General features: G+C 28.7%; 1 protein-coding gene across 2 annotated transcripts in view; it reads left to right on the top strand.

Annotated features, from left to right (window-relative positions):
* LOC129960277 (regulator of G-protein signaling 13-like) overlaps positions 1-14,930 on the top strand; it is a 38,960-nt gene extending 24,030 nt beyond the window's left edge. For both annotated transcript variants that reach the window (XM_056073577.1, XM_056073578.1), the window contains exons 3-6: positions 4,862-4,948; positions 6,549-6,695; positions 8,566-8,854; positions 14,499-14,930. In XM_056073577.1, the coding sequence (XP_055929552.1) occupies positions 4,862-4,948; positions 6,549-6,695; positions 8,566-8,854; positions 14,499-14,617 (642 nt within the window). In that variant the 3' untranslated portion in view covers positions 14,618-14,930. The remainder of the gene's footprint in view (positions 1-4,861; positions 4,949-6,548; positions 6,696-8,565; positions 8,855-14,498) is intronic.
* Positions 14,931-15,493: the final 563 nt, after the last annotated feature.

The raw sequence follows: 15,493 nt of genomic DNA, 5'->3' as shown, positions 1-15,493 counted from the left end.
ATATTCCCAGTAGATTCTAATTTTTCCCAAAATTCACATGTGTTATATATAAAAAAGCAGAATAATAGCAAAATATTTCAATTTTAAGGCGAATTTCTGTTTCAGATTGCTAGGTTCGGTTTTGGATTTGCTTCATACAAAGTCTATTCTAAGTATTAACTTTTTAAAAAATATTTGTTAATCTTTAACTATTCTTCTTATGAAAAATTGCAATCGGTTTTGGAAATAGAAAAGTGTGCTGTACATTAAAATGATCAAAAAAAATTCTGTCAAAGTGATCGGAAATAAGTGTATTCAACACAGTCGAAAATATTAAATACTTTCGATTTCGCTTGACGTAAAGATTTAAAATAAGACCGATAAAAACTGCTATATTTATTAATGACATAGAAAGATTGTTACAAAATTCTGTTTTTGAAATTGGAAATCTTTATTTATAAAGGAATAAAATGAATATTGTTTTATATTTTTATACAGATATTTTATTGATTTAGAATTACTATCTTTTCTGCCGCTTGAAGTATGATTTTACACTTTTCCAGAAATATGCAAATTAAAATATTATAGCTCAAAGAAATTATAACATTGATTCTAAGTGAAATAGTAGTCAACCAATTATCACAACGATTGAAGTAAATAAAAATTTACCTTTTTCGTCGCAGCAATAAGAACCCATGCTTTGGACTGAACCAAATTTATAAATATCTTCATTTTAGAAATTTGGAATACAAATACCAGAAGTAGTGTCCTTCAAAGCCGATACTGAATAACCGATTTTTTGATCATTCCTATTTCTTGTGACACGAATGTGGACATCTTTCCTTTCAAATTTATTCACTTTTATAATCATCCTGAAGTTAATCAGCTTCAGGAGGAATATAAAAGTGAATAAAGTGAAACTTATCAGCTGTCTGTTTTTATTGAATTTCTCGTTTTATATTGCTAAAAAAGTATCCTTCATTCTTTCATGTTCATTTGCTTATGTATAATTAGTAACAGCAATACCAATTTTATTCTTATTAAATTCACAATAAATCTCTTAATCCTATAGCATGAAAATTAAAATAAAATTTTAAAAGGGTGAAAGTTACATCGCCTTAACACAAAAGTATGTTTTAAAAATCCGATATATTCGTAGTTCATATCTGATACAATTCTGTCATTTGCATCCTCGTCCTTTCTATGATTTTGGATTCCAGCAATAGAGTTCAAATGGAAAACTGCAATATCGCAAAATTCATATACAAATTAATAATCACTTGGCTCTTTTTTTATTGTTTTCTTACTCTAATTGTCCTCATTGCAGTATACATATTCGATTTGAGTGCAATTATTCGCAAATTCGATGAGTGCAATTATTAAATATGTCAAAAAATTCAATTGATATTTTAATTACTTTATAGTAATATAAACACGACTTTAGGGCATTAATTGAATAAATCCTAAATGCGACATATGACTACAGTTTTAGTGCCAAAACTACATACCAAATTTCATATATCTAGGTTATTGCATCGCTGAACAATTTCGTTTGAACACTCAGGAATCGACACATAAACTGGCAATCAACTGTTGACCTATCAATTGGTCCAAAATTCTATGCAGATCTTTAAGTTTTATAAAACTTTTTACCAAATTTCATACATCTAGCCTTTTTTAAGTTACCGTGTTCGCATGCACGTGATAGGATAAGCAGACACAATGACTTCCCTTATTCAAATTTACTCAAAACTCGATACAATACTACATTTTTGGTGTAAAGATCAAATACGAAATTTTGACTTGTTCTCTAATTCGTTCCATGTTTGAATTTCCATTTTCGAAAACAGACGGACATAATTCCCGATAAGTTTTTTTTTAACTTCAGAGAGGACTAAAATATGAAGTTTCAGATAACTCACAGGGTCATTTGATTAGACGATTACGATGTGTCGTCTTGTGTACTTCGCATCGGAGAAAATAAAAAAATAAAAATTTAATCCTGGTGAAATAAAGAAAAAAATTAATTCCGGTGATGAATTATTTCATCACCAGGAACATCGTCCGTATGCAGTTATTTTAACCAGAAGAAGTCAACTGAATTCTCTTCTGTGAATCAACCTTTAATTTAAAATCATAGAATTACTTATTCTAATGACTATTCTAATTACTATTCTTGGAAAAATCAACTATATTCAAAAATGCATTATTTTAGTATAAGATTTTTAGATATGTAAATCGGTGACAGATATGGAATACTTAAAAAAATGTTAAAAGAAATGGATAAAAAAAATGAAAAGGATGCAATAAAGTGTTTTATTCACAGAAGAATAATATATTATAATGTAATACGTTTAACTGCAAAAACATTTATGGTGAAAAAATGGTAGTCTATAGAATGGTCATTTATGGAGCCTATAGAAAGTAAATAATAATTATAGGATGATGACTTAATTTTTACAAAAAAATTGATCACATGACTTCTACTTCAATGACTAGCACAGTCTGTACTAGCCTCTTCTTCATATGATAAATATTGGATTTGAAAAAAAAATTCCATAATCAAACTGATCGTCGGAGATTTTCGGAATTTTTGTTTCAGTGATGCTTAGTATTTCAGATTCATCCTGAAGATTGCATGAGCTGGGAGAGTATTTTTGTTTGATTCTTTATGGAACTTTTTGTTTTTTACTTTATCATATACAAAGAGAAAGTATTGTAGTTGTCGAAAAACTCGAAGATTTCTATCACATTTTGAACTAAGTCTGTCTGTCCGACTGTCCAAGTACAAGTGAAGAGACGCAATGAGCAAGATAGATAAAATTTGGTACACAGGCTTAACATCGAAAATAAATTGGAAACTAAATCTGTTAAAGAGCTGACCGTCTGTACTTTTGCATATGTGTGAAACGATAATTCAAAGCGTAACAACTTAGGCAAATGAAATTTAGTTCTAAGTTTTAGAATCTAAAACAAATTCTTGTCAAATTTTAAACCAAATTCTGTCAAAGAGTTGACCATCGGTCTGTATGTACTTTCGCATGAATATAAACGCAATGACTTAAATTAATGAAATTTGATATGTGATCTTGCGACTACAATTGATGATCAATGTTAAATTTTAGTTACAATCGGTCAGGAAAAAGAGTTCAAACTGCATATTAGATTTTCTGATACTTGTGCATTAACAACACACAGCGATTAATCGCCAAAGATCGCACGCTAGTTTCAGTAAAAATGCTAGATTCACAGCAAAGATCGATATTTCGTAACTAATGTTCTCCAATGCCATGCAATTAATATACAAGTACTTGTTTTCTTTGCTATACTACGAAGCACATAATTCCCACGTGTGAAACTTTGAAAATAAAAATCTGAGTACTTGTGGCATTCACGGCCCCATGTCCATAATTTTATCCTTGGGGAAGGTGAATAACACCTTTATTAGAGACTGTACGAGAATGCTGTAAAGAGACCACTTCTGATAGTACTTGCTTGTTTTTCAGGTATCTGTTTCAGTTTTTTTTTTTTTCTGGAGATTGTTTTAGAGTGAAAAGTATGCTATTCTATTCCATATTATTCACTCTACTAGTATTCTACATTTATCTCCTACTGGAAATTTGGGGAACTTATTATAAATATGGTGCCATAGATCGATATCTGGATTAATTATAAGCGAAGACAAATATTTCCTGTCACACCACATAAGTATCACAAACCATGAAGTAGAAGTTAAATAAGAAAATAATGATGACTAACAGATATTAACACTTCCCGAAAAACACAAAAATTCTCCTAACAAAAGCTTGGTGATAGCTACAATAACACAGATGACATTAAGGCAATGGCGGCTCTGAACGAAAACTTTCGATGTGCTCCCACTGGGCTGTAGGCCTTAACAAAGGAAAAAATCGATCTATTCCATGTTTTTTCCTCTATACCGTATTTGTCTTCCTTCATCTAATATAGAGGAAATTCTTTCCAGCATGAACTTTGGGATGGAGGATTAGTACAAGTATGAGCTTTTCGGATCTTGCTGGTAACAAATGCTACCTTCATATTTAAAGATCTTTATTTTAAGAAATATATAATATTATACAAGTTAAAAACACTTCTTTACTTAAATTTTGGTTGTTTCTTAAAATAATTTCTTTAACACCTTTAATATAAAAAACAATTTTTTTTTTTTGAAAGCAGAAACTCATTTTAATCTGGCTTTTGTAAATTTTTTTTGTCAGGTTTTAACATCAACAATTGTATTTTGCATTATCTGTACATAACTCTTATAGTAAAATTGTTTTTTTATAAAGTACTATTTTTGCTTACAATTCGTGTTTCTTCAAAAACAAAAAAATATATCAGCATAAATGTGTAGTATCATATTGAAATGCTGTATTTCAAATGAAAGTAATGGAAACGTGAAAAAATAGAAAATATTTGCATCTGAATATCATTAGACATGGATAGAAATCAGAGGCATAGGGGTAACTCGTCTTCCCCGTGATCTGGGCGTCCTGGGTTCGAGTCCCGGTTCGGGCATGGTTGTTCTTTATCTGCTCTATCTGTGAGGTGTGTGAATGTGCCCCCTATGTAAAAAGGGTTTGTGCAAGCGAATGTGATGCATGAATAGCTAAGACGTACTCTTGGCCCTAGTTGGCACTACTAAAACAAGAGACGCTCCCTTGGCATAAAATTGCTGACTTCGTCAACGAGCTTGTCTATGGCAAGTGCCATTATAAACAACAACAACAGAAATCAGAGGCTTTATTTTTAATAAGGCGATCTGAAGTTTTTTAACATTTGATTTTCAACGCTGTATTGTAAAATAATACGTGTATATAAGGTACAAGGAGCATTCTATGTTTTTCAATTTGTTTTATAGGAATTCTTAAAGCGAGAGTTCAGTGTAGAAAATATCATGTTTTGGGTTGCCTGTAAACAGTACAGCACTCTCACTGATAAGCAACAGGTAAGATTATATTTTCTTGTTGTTTATAGTGCCTTATTGATACTTCTAAAATTTATTTAAGGAATTTTCTTGAATATTTCATATTTGTTCGGAATTTACGTTGTTTAGCTAAATAAGTTGCACTAGATTTCATTTATTTTTGCAAAGAAATTATTTTTTAACAGTGCCCGGTGTTTCTCCTACAATCTTGCCAAAAAATTGACGTTTCTGTTAGAAAAATTAATCTAAAATTTCAACTATCGCAAATTCTTCTTAGTTCACGCCTTCAGTTTCAGATATCTTTAATTGAATAATCGAATTTTTATGCAACTAATTAAATTATTAATAATTAAAAATTCAATTTCAATTTAAAAAAGTATTCTTGCAATTCTTATACTTATCTATATAAAATGTTTAACATAACCGTAGATGAAAAATAAAAAATCTTGCAGGGCAGTGTGAGTTAAACATCTATTATTATAAAGTTATTATTATTATTATTTTTTTGTCTTCCAGACGTTCTAACTTGAAGCTATTGATAAACCTTTCGATTGCGAAATTCACTTGAAAATTGGTAATTTAATGTAACTTTCGCAATCTAAAATTCTGGAATTTTACTTTCTCTTAAAGTAAATGTCTATTGAGAGAGTATTATACTGTTACAATACTCTCTCATCAAAAATTTACATGAGTAGATTTTGAGGAATCTCCACATTTCAGACCTCCCTCAGCCAAAAAACAAACAAACAAAAAATGCATTCTTTTATTTAGTTTTACTTATTTCGCATTAGAAGTTAGAATTTTGTAATCAGTCTTCCACTCACTTTCTTGATTGTGAATGTTGAAAATTTGTATATTTGTGCAATAACAATACGCTATTTTAATATTTTCAAAAATTAACTGTCATAATTAATTAAAATTTAAAATTCAATTAGTTACGGATGGCACCCCACTAGTAAATTTGGGGGAAATTGATTTCCTTTTTTTATATTCCGTATTATTTATAATAAAGCATAAATATAAGTCTAAATATCAGAAATCGTTTTTAAATTACTTTTTAAGTTTCTATGAACGCTCTTTAAACTCTTTTTGAATAGTTTTTAATCTAGTTTTTTGGGATTTTGTCTGTTTAACAAAGAATTGCTCAAAACGACAGCTCAAAAATAAATATTAAAAAACTAAATGAATGAAATTTTACATATAATTTTAAAAACAAAATTAAAGATATATACTAAATTTTGGATTAATCTGGCAAAGGAAAATCCGTTTTTTTTTTTTTTTTTTTTTTTTTAAACAATTTGCGGATTTAATAAAATTTGTAACTCAGTTGATCAGCGAAAAAAAGTCCAAAATGTATACTCGGTTCTTTTCTTTATACTACAAAAAATGTAGATCAGTGTTAAATTTTGTACTAAGTTGGTGAAAGGAAAAAAAAGGTACTTTTCCATAAGGCATATTTGCATCGCTTTACTTAATAACCAACTAAATGCAAAACGCGCCATATTTTGGGAATTTATTAAGAGAGAACATACCCTCTGGCTTCATTAATCACTGTTATGAATTATGCAACAAGGCATCTATGTAAATACGTCGCTAAATGCATAAGACTTACCTGTTTCAGAGGATCAAATTGGCTAAAGAAATTTATGATCTTCACTTGCGGCCTGGAGCAACAGAAGCTGTTAATATTAATAGCCATACGCGCCAATGCGTACTTCTCAACTTACAAAATCCACCCCCAGATCTCTTCCAGCAAGCTGAAAAGGAAGTAAGTATATTTTGAAGATTATATACTGAATTTTTAATCGTGTAGCTGTGATATTATTATTAAGTTTCAATTTCATCCGTAACTAAGTTCAGTTGTAATGATAACTTAGCACTTAAAGAAGATTTTAATAGTTTTTATGTTTAACTTGTAAATATAAATTATATTAATTTTATGTTATATTATTAAATTTATTAATAATTAATTAGTTGTTATTTCTTGATTAGGGTTTATACAAAAACCGACTTTTTGAAAAACTGATTTTCGAATTCAATATTTCCAAAAAACCAGTTTTAGCCGATTTTCGAATTTTTGTCAAAAAAAAAAAAAGAAAGAAAGAAAGAATAGGGAAAAATATTTAGTTTATATACAATAACAAAAAACAAAATCATTATCAAAGTCAAAATATAAAAAAATATTAAGGATTCATATAATATTACTTACACAAAATAACGAAAACTCAAACAAAAATTTCAAATAATATTTATATTATTTTCACTAATTTTAATTTCTCCTAAGAAAATAGGATTTTAAAAAACATAAAATATCCACTGAACGGTGGCTAAGTCTTGTGCTTATTTTGAAGACAATATTGTCTGAAATTAAAAATACTCGTTCACTAGCTACTCAGCTTGATTTTATAGTTTTCATGATATCAAATAACAAATCTAAGTTTTTTGTTCTTTTTTTCCTTGCCTCAAATAATGAAATAAGAATCGTTTGCTTTCAATGTCTCTGGATTTGTAAGTTTTCCTTCAGGGTCTTGAAGAAACTTATGAATTGATTTTTCTATGGCTTCCTTTAAAAAAGCATTTCTCGGATGATTAGTTTCTTCGATTTGCTCTTCATCACAATAGGTTCCCACGTAAGAATTCGGAAATATTCTAGACAATATCTTTCCAGATAACTTGATAATATCGGTTTTTGAAGCCAAAGAAAGTACACTAGATTTCTTCGCTGAACTAGAAATGTTTTGTGGATTTTGCAAATACAGCAAAAGAGTTCCTAATTCTACTTGTCTTCTTTTTTTAATTCGTTCTTCTAAAGCATATAATAATTTGAAACTTATTTCAGTGTTTAAATTTTTTATTTCATTTAACAGAAATTTAAATATACCTTCACTTATTAATAAATTGGCACCTCGTCGCCCTAAGCCTTCAGCTGCTAGACGAATCGGTCCCAACCGATAAAATTCAAAATATTTGTTTGTTTTTATTGAAGAAGAGGAATATCTAGGCGTTCCGGAAAACCGGTTTTCTTAATTTAAAAACCGGTTTTCAAACGTAACAAATTTACTTTAAAAAACCGGTTTTTAAAACCGGGTTTGAAAAACCGTCAAACCCTATTCTTGATATCTTACATTATCCATTATTTACGTCATTCGATCGATTTCTATAAACTTTACTTTAAAAATAGAAAATATCTCGTTTATATATCTGTTCTTATTTTTAACCTAATGATAAGGAGTACGCACACATACAAAAAATGACATTTCATAAAAATATTGAGCTTGGAAAATTTCTTATTATATATTTGATTGAGAATTAGAAAAAGATTTTGTTAAAATACATCTGAAATATTATTAATTCAATAACTGTGAAAAGAAAATAATATAGTTAATATATGTTTTTAACTGTTCCATTGCTCGATTTAAATAGCTATATTAAAATTTTATAGTTATTTTAAGAAAAAGTTTACACATAATTGTTCCTTCTGATACCTGGAATATTGAAAATGCAGTTTTACACCAAACAACTGAACTTCAAGATATCATTTTTATTTATTTCCTAGTCTGCAAAGAAATTTTAAAAATGGCTACTTTCAGATACCGTAAATCTTTGTAAAATGAGATCAACGAAGTTTTTTGTTTCAGATTTTCACATTAATGAAGTTCGACTGCTATCAGAGATTCCTAAAATCTGAGCTCTACGAAGAATGCGTTGCTGCCGAGAAGTTAGGAAAACCATTGCCATGCACTTACCTAACAAATTCTAAGAGTCCTTCCAGAACGCGGTTTCGAAGCAAGAGTAGAGATCGCAACAGAATACAACACGCCAAAAAATCCAATTCTGCGCATTACAGTATTAGCAAAGAACTTAGTGTAACTCCTAACACAGAGGAATCGTCGACGAACAGAAGATCGTTTGTGTCATCCAAAAGAGGTAAGAAATCGTCCGTAGAATTCTCCTAAACGATTATCAATAAGCAGAAATTTTTGACTAATAATCCCTTTGAGACAGCATTTCTTAAAAAAATTTCCATTCATCATTCCGTTTAGAGTGGAAAATTTTTTAGCGATCTTATCATCGTCTGAACTTTCCTGAGATTCTAGAGTTGTTTTCATTTAAACAGTCATTAATTAACAGGAATTTTTGATTACATCTATTTAATTTTGGTTGAATGCTCCTTTGATCCTAAAAAATTTTCTCTATTCACGGCTCCTTCTCGAGTGGGAAAACGTTAACGATCCAATTTTAGTCAAAATAACTTTGCTTTGGTTTTAGATTTTGGAAAATAAATGAGAAATTTTGCGTTTCTATAAATTATGGTAACAAGTACCATTTGGTTTAATGTAACTAAGCAAGTCAATGAGTCAAGGATTCATTATAAAATGGAAAAGTAACAGTTTCTATTGGACAGAGCGAGCTAGAGCTCTGTATATATAAGGGTATTATGTATATATAAGGGTATATATAAGGTATATATATAAGGGTATATATAAGGTATATATATAAGGGTATATATAAGGTATATATATAAGGGTATATAAAAGGTATATATATAAGGGTATATATAAGGTATATATATAAGGGTATATATGAGGTATATATATATATACTCTGTATATATAAGGGTAACTTAGTATATATAAGGGTAACTTAGTATATATAAGGGTAACTTAGTATATATAAGGGTAGTTTGCCTTCCAGGAAAATTTTCAGGAAGAACTGCTATGCTTTTATTTTTCTGTTAGAGGATTACCACATCGTCTTTAGAGTTTCTAACTCACAGTTTGAATTTAGAACTCAGAGATTCTGATAGAAGTTTCGCAGCCATGCAACGGCTTATCTCACTGAGCAAAGGGTGGCGATAATAATTAGTGATAACATAAATAAAATTTAATGGATAAAACAGGTGTTTTTCAAACTATTAAAATCTCTAAAGTCGAGAAGATTTTTTTAACTTATGTTGTTTTCAAATATTACAGAATGCTAGAACTTGTTTGGCCCAAATATCTAATTATTTGTCCATCAGTTAGAAATAGAAAAAACTGTGAAAGTGAAAATACTTTATGAATATAAGGAATTTGTATAACATACTACTGAGGTTTAAAATGAAGATTTGAATCCCCTTTAAAGCAGAGATTATCATCTGTTAACCTAAAAGACTGCTTATCCTTAATTCTTTTTCTAAATGCGAACATTTTCTTTTAAATCATTTTCGTGTAAAAAATAAACAGCATTTCATATTAATCTATTTACCAGTACTTTATTAAATGCTTATTTACACATCGTTCTTTTTACTTTAAAAAAAACTACTTCATCCGATTTTTATCGCCAAGTTTCTCTGAAGCCTCTGTTTCTTTGTGAAAGAGTTGAGAGGTTAAAATGCTTCAAGTACTTCCAAAAGTAACAATATTTTCATTTTCAAGACATCACTTTTCAACTCTTCTTCCTCAGAAATGAATGAAGAGTTATGTAACAGAGAAAAGTAACTTATTGATAAAATTATCTACTTAAGATCAGAAATCGCCAAATTATTCGCCATAATGACTTTCATTTACTAGACTGGGTGACTTCTCAGGATTACAGAACTTTTCACAGAGTTATACACAATATATATACTCATTTCTTATTTTCTAATTTGTCTTTTCCTAAAATAGTGCAAATATATTTGTATTTAAAATATATACCAGATGATTTTGAAACAAGATTTGTCTAAAATGGCTTTTATATAACTATCTTTGATAAACTCGGGTAACATCAGTTTATAAAATCCAAAAATATAGAGATCCATGAGTTCGTTTTCTCATTTTTAAGTTAATTTCAAAAGTATTTAATCAGTAATGTTAAATAGAGCCATTAAAGAAAATTCGGGGACTGGATTTTTAAATATTAAAACAGAAATTATGCTAAAATTTATAAATTTTCAGAAAATATCAGCGTTCCGTTTCAAGTGAATTTACATTACTTCTCGAGCATTAACATTTTAATTGTTTTAAAATCTTAAATTTTTCACTTTTAACCCACCAATTTTGTTAACCATTATTTAGATTCAACTTTCGGAAATAGTTCAAATACTTTTGAAACGCGGCTAATTGTATTCCATATGCAATGTTATAATAATGTAATTACTTAATTGCTGCAAGAGGTGAACACTCTGACCAGAGGAAATACTACAAAAAATAGACAAACTACATAGGGGAAGGGGATACGCAACTGCAGAATTAAAGATATGATATTGCGAATATCAAGCTTTATTTTATTTAAACAATAAGCAGACCAATTGCCTTTATATGCATTAAATGAAATAACCGTAATCATTACATATTTTTAAATTTAATTACAATTATCATAGATAATCATAATAATTTGAATAAAAAAAATGTGAAAATGTGACATTCGTTGATCACATCAATAGTCTCAAAAGTCAGTTTTTATTCGTTTATGAATTAAAGAATACTGGTGAATTTAAAGGAAATAATATTTAAATAAATCAAATTCAAAATCTATTAGAAATAAGTATAATTTTCATGATGAACTTCTTAAAAGTTTTCTTATTCGAAAGTGCATAGGTATTTCAAAAATAAAAAAAATGGAGTATTAATAATGATAATTAGCTAACAATATTATATTATCTGATTTTATTATCATTATTTTTATAATGATAATTAGCTAATAATATTAAATTAGCTTATTTTATGATTTTTGAAGCTATTAAAAATATTTTTAATATCATAATTTGGTTTTAAAAAAAGACAAAATTTTAAAAGGAAAGCAGCTACCTTATTGTTTTTATTACATATCATTTAAAATTCTGGGAGAAACTGAAGAACGAGATATTGAAATTCCAGCCCTATAGACGTTGCTACACTTGGATTTCTTAAAAGAAAGCATAACTTCTCTAATCTATGTAACAATTAATCAATATCAATATTTCAAAAATATTAAAATTACATCTGTTAAGATGAAAAAAAAATATTTGTTTACTTAGAATCAATGAATTCCTTGGGGAAAAAAAGCGATGCTTTTGTTTTCTAATCAAGCACTGTAACAAATAATCAATGTTAATATTTTAAAACGAAAAATTTCGATAAAAGTATACCACTTTTTAATTTCGAACTTGAATAAAGATAATTGTATATTCTTTCTTTTAGAATTATTAAAAAAATGAATATTTGATATTTGATCCTATTTTATGTAAGAAGTACATTCATTTTGTTACAATATTATCACATCTGAAAAAGCAATTACTCCAGACATATTAGAACATAATGATATCTCTAATTTTCCCATTTCGTTTTCGGGCAGATAAATGAATTGTGAGAAAATCGCCATCCGAGAGCTATTTATACATTCACATAAGGCAGCAACACGCGATAGAAAAATGATTAAATACGAGAAAATATATCTTTCTCAACAGCAAAAGAAGCTTAAAAATCGATTTATCTTTGCTCATATTCGCTTTTGAAAAGGTCAAAAGAAGCGCTAAAAATAATATTTTCCCAGATCGTGACTTGAACTGTTTGGCACTTCCTTTCACGAACGTGCAACACGTTCTATTTTGTGTATGCTTTGTGACTCGTGACTATATTTTCTAAATTTAATGAACTTAAAATGGATAGCATAATTTTCAAAACCGACGTTGCTATAGTATTTTCTGAAAGTTACTTATTATTAGAAACGAAGATAATAAGGTATTTTAAGGAATAGAATTGTTTTCTAAGTTCCTATAATAGCCGTACATTTAGAAGCTTTCAAATTTAAAAAGAACAGCCTTTATTAGCTGGAAATGAATAATAACATCTAAATTCCTTGACTAACATTATCAAGAACATTTATTTAAGTGCTAGAGCAAAATTGAAATCAGTCTATTTACATTCAAAGTGTCTGAAATGCATGCGATTTTTATGGCACTTACTTGTATATTTTAAATTTTTTAATTTCTCCTCTAATAAATTTATTTTAATCTTTTAATTCAAAATATCACCACCCTTCTTTTATTATCTTATCTATTTATTGCAGAAGAAATTCGGTATAATGTCTATTTTATTGCTAGATCATAAGAGTTTCATAACTGCTTTCTGAAGTTTGATAGTAAAACGGTCATAAAATATAATATTTTTGAGATAAAATCCATTGTGATTGTTATAGAATTATAAAGTATTACTTCATTCATCCTTATAAAAGATGTTAGGGATTTCGCAGAGGAAAGAGCATGATGAAAAATGGAAAAACATTTTAGAATTTTGATGGTAGTCTTAAACAATATCTTAGATTTAGAACAGGATAAACAATTATTGGTCATGGATCATAAAAGAAAATGAAACAGCAAAAGAAGAAGGCATCTCTATTAAGCTGTGAAAGAATAGAAAAAGAATTTTTTTCGGAATTTTCAGTAATTATTTTACCTTCCCTGTTTGCCTAAGTTTGAAATAAAAAAAAGTCAATCATTATGCTGTTATTAGAACGTCACCATTGTTTTTAAAATGATAAATTAACGCTATTTGTAAGATATGAATTAATTAATTTATTTTGCATTTAATTATACAACGTCTTAATGTCTGATTCAAATAATACTATAAAATGAACATACTGCTTGCATATTTCTTCTTATGGATATATGTAAGCTATTTCTAAGAAAGAAGTTTTAACATATTCGCGGCCAATAAAAATTTTAATGAGATGCCAAAAAAAAGAAGAAAAAAAAAGGAAAAGCGATTATTATTTTTAAAATTGAACTGAATTGAAAAATCGTGCATTGTAACATTCATGTTATTTTGCATCACAACGAAAATTAAAGCTATAGTATTAATTTTCTTTTTATCAAAGCATGTTAGCAAATTCTGTGAAAGATATCTTGTACATTTATACCAATTTATATAGGTATTTCAATGTATATAAATATTTCTAAGAAAGATATCTGAACACTCTAAGAGGCCGAACTAGTTTTTTCCCCCATTTTTTATGCTCAGTTCAAAGGCTGATAATTTATAACTTTAAGAATATTTTTTTAAAATGCCATGTTCTTCATATTTAGAGATTTAATTAAATGAAAAATTAATAGATTTATTCACTTTAAAAACTAATTTTTCAGACCTTAAATCCATTAAATGAAAACAGAAATAAACAATATATAATTCTTATATACCGACCACAAGCATTTATCTTGAAAATTCTTTTAAAATTGTATAAAGGAATATAATTTATGCTCAATTTACAATAATAAAAAAGAAAAGGTGTTTCAACTACTTAATAAACTGACTTGAGGCTAGAAACTATGCCTAATTATGAAGCCTTTAGTTACAATAAATGAATGTCATATTAAAACAAATTTGTCTACGTCTAATCCATATCATTTCCTTGAATGTCTATTATGAAATATGAAGAAGAAGCTACAAATGTTAAGGTAATGAAAACTAATTATATTATAATATTCCAAATGTACAAACATGAAAAGGGGAAGTTAAATAACAATATAAAATAATGAATAGAGATTTACCTTCTGGTGAAACGTTTAAAGTTTTAATTTCTTCCTTTCTTTTTTTTCAGAAATTTTTAAAAGAGTTTGTAAATTTTTTTTCAGACTTCGATGCTTTGTGGAATAGACTTCAGCAAAGATTAGATGATCAAAGAGGTACTGAGCTGAACTTTGAAATACCAGCCTTTCTATGCACTGATGACACGACAACTGTTAGTGGTTGAAATGCGAATTTTCTTCAGACATTATCGAGGATTCAAGCTAATGAAGTTGAAATACAAGTTCTGCTTGAAACTTTGCGTAGGAATGCAATGTTTCACGAAAATGCTATGCTCTTAATTGAAAAAAATATGAACATTTTATTTTTCTTCAAACTGTGACAGGGTTCTGGATGCATATCAAAGAAGATCTTAGTTTAATATCATTGAAGAACAGAATGTTCAGGAACTCTAGTGATCATTGCTGTAATAGCACTTATCGTTTTGTTGTTGTGATAATCTATGCCATTTTATTCATTAAACTTATAAATATCTTAAACTTTGCACATTTATTTTGATTAGATGTTTTTAATTATTGCCTTTAGGCCGAGATAGCCTGGTTGGCTTGGGTTGCGAGTTCGAACCCCGCCGGCCGAAGACTCCCCGCGTGTGTGGTGGCTGACGCGCGCATAAATCTGTCGTGGTCACAAAGTCCTCCATGTCGAGAGTAATACCACTGGGGGTACTGGATCAGGGGTGATCGTTCTCTGATCCCGTTCTAAATTACGATCTGTGGTTGAGTGAATGAAATGCATGAATGAAGTCCGCCCCATAAAACGGGTTGTGACGTGTGTGTAGCTAAGTCGTTCTCTTGGCCCTAGATGGTGCTACTGAAAAAACAAGAGACATACCCTTGGTTTAATCCACAAATGATTTCTTAAAGTAAGTGGGCTTGTCTAGGACAAGTGCCATTAGAAACAACAACAATTATTGCCTCTCCTATTTTCGCATTATCTGTCTATAAATTAAGGTTATATAATAAGGTATAAGATATAATTTTAGATTCATGGCATTTTCTACTAAAATTGGAAGGTTTACAGAATATGTCAGCATATATTTTTA

This window comes from Argiope bruennichi, chromosome X2 (genome assembly GCF_947563725.1).
Source record: "Argiope bruennichi chromosome X2, qqArgBrue1.1, whole genome shotgun sequence".
NCBI lineage: Eukaryota > Metazoa > Arthropoda > Arachnida > Araneae > Araneidae > Argiope > Argiope bruennichi.
Note: the sequence above shows the minus strand (reverse complement) of the source record. Positions and strands in the feature narration are given on the sequence as shown.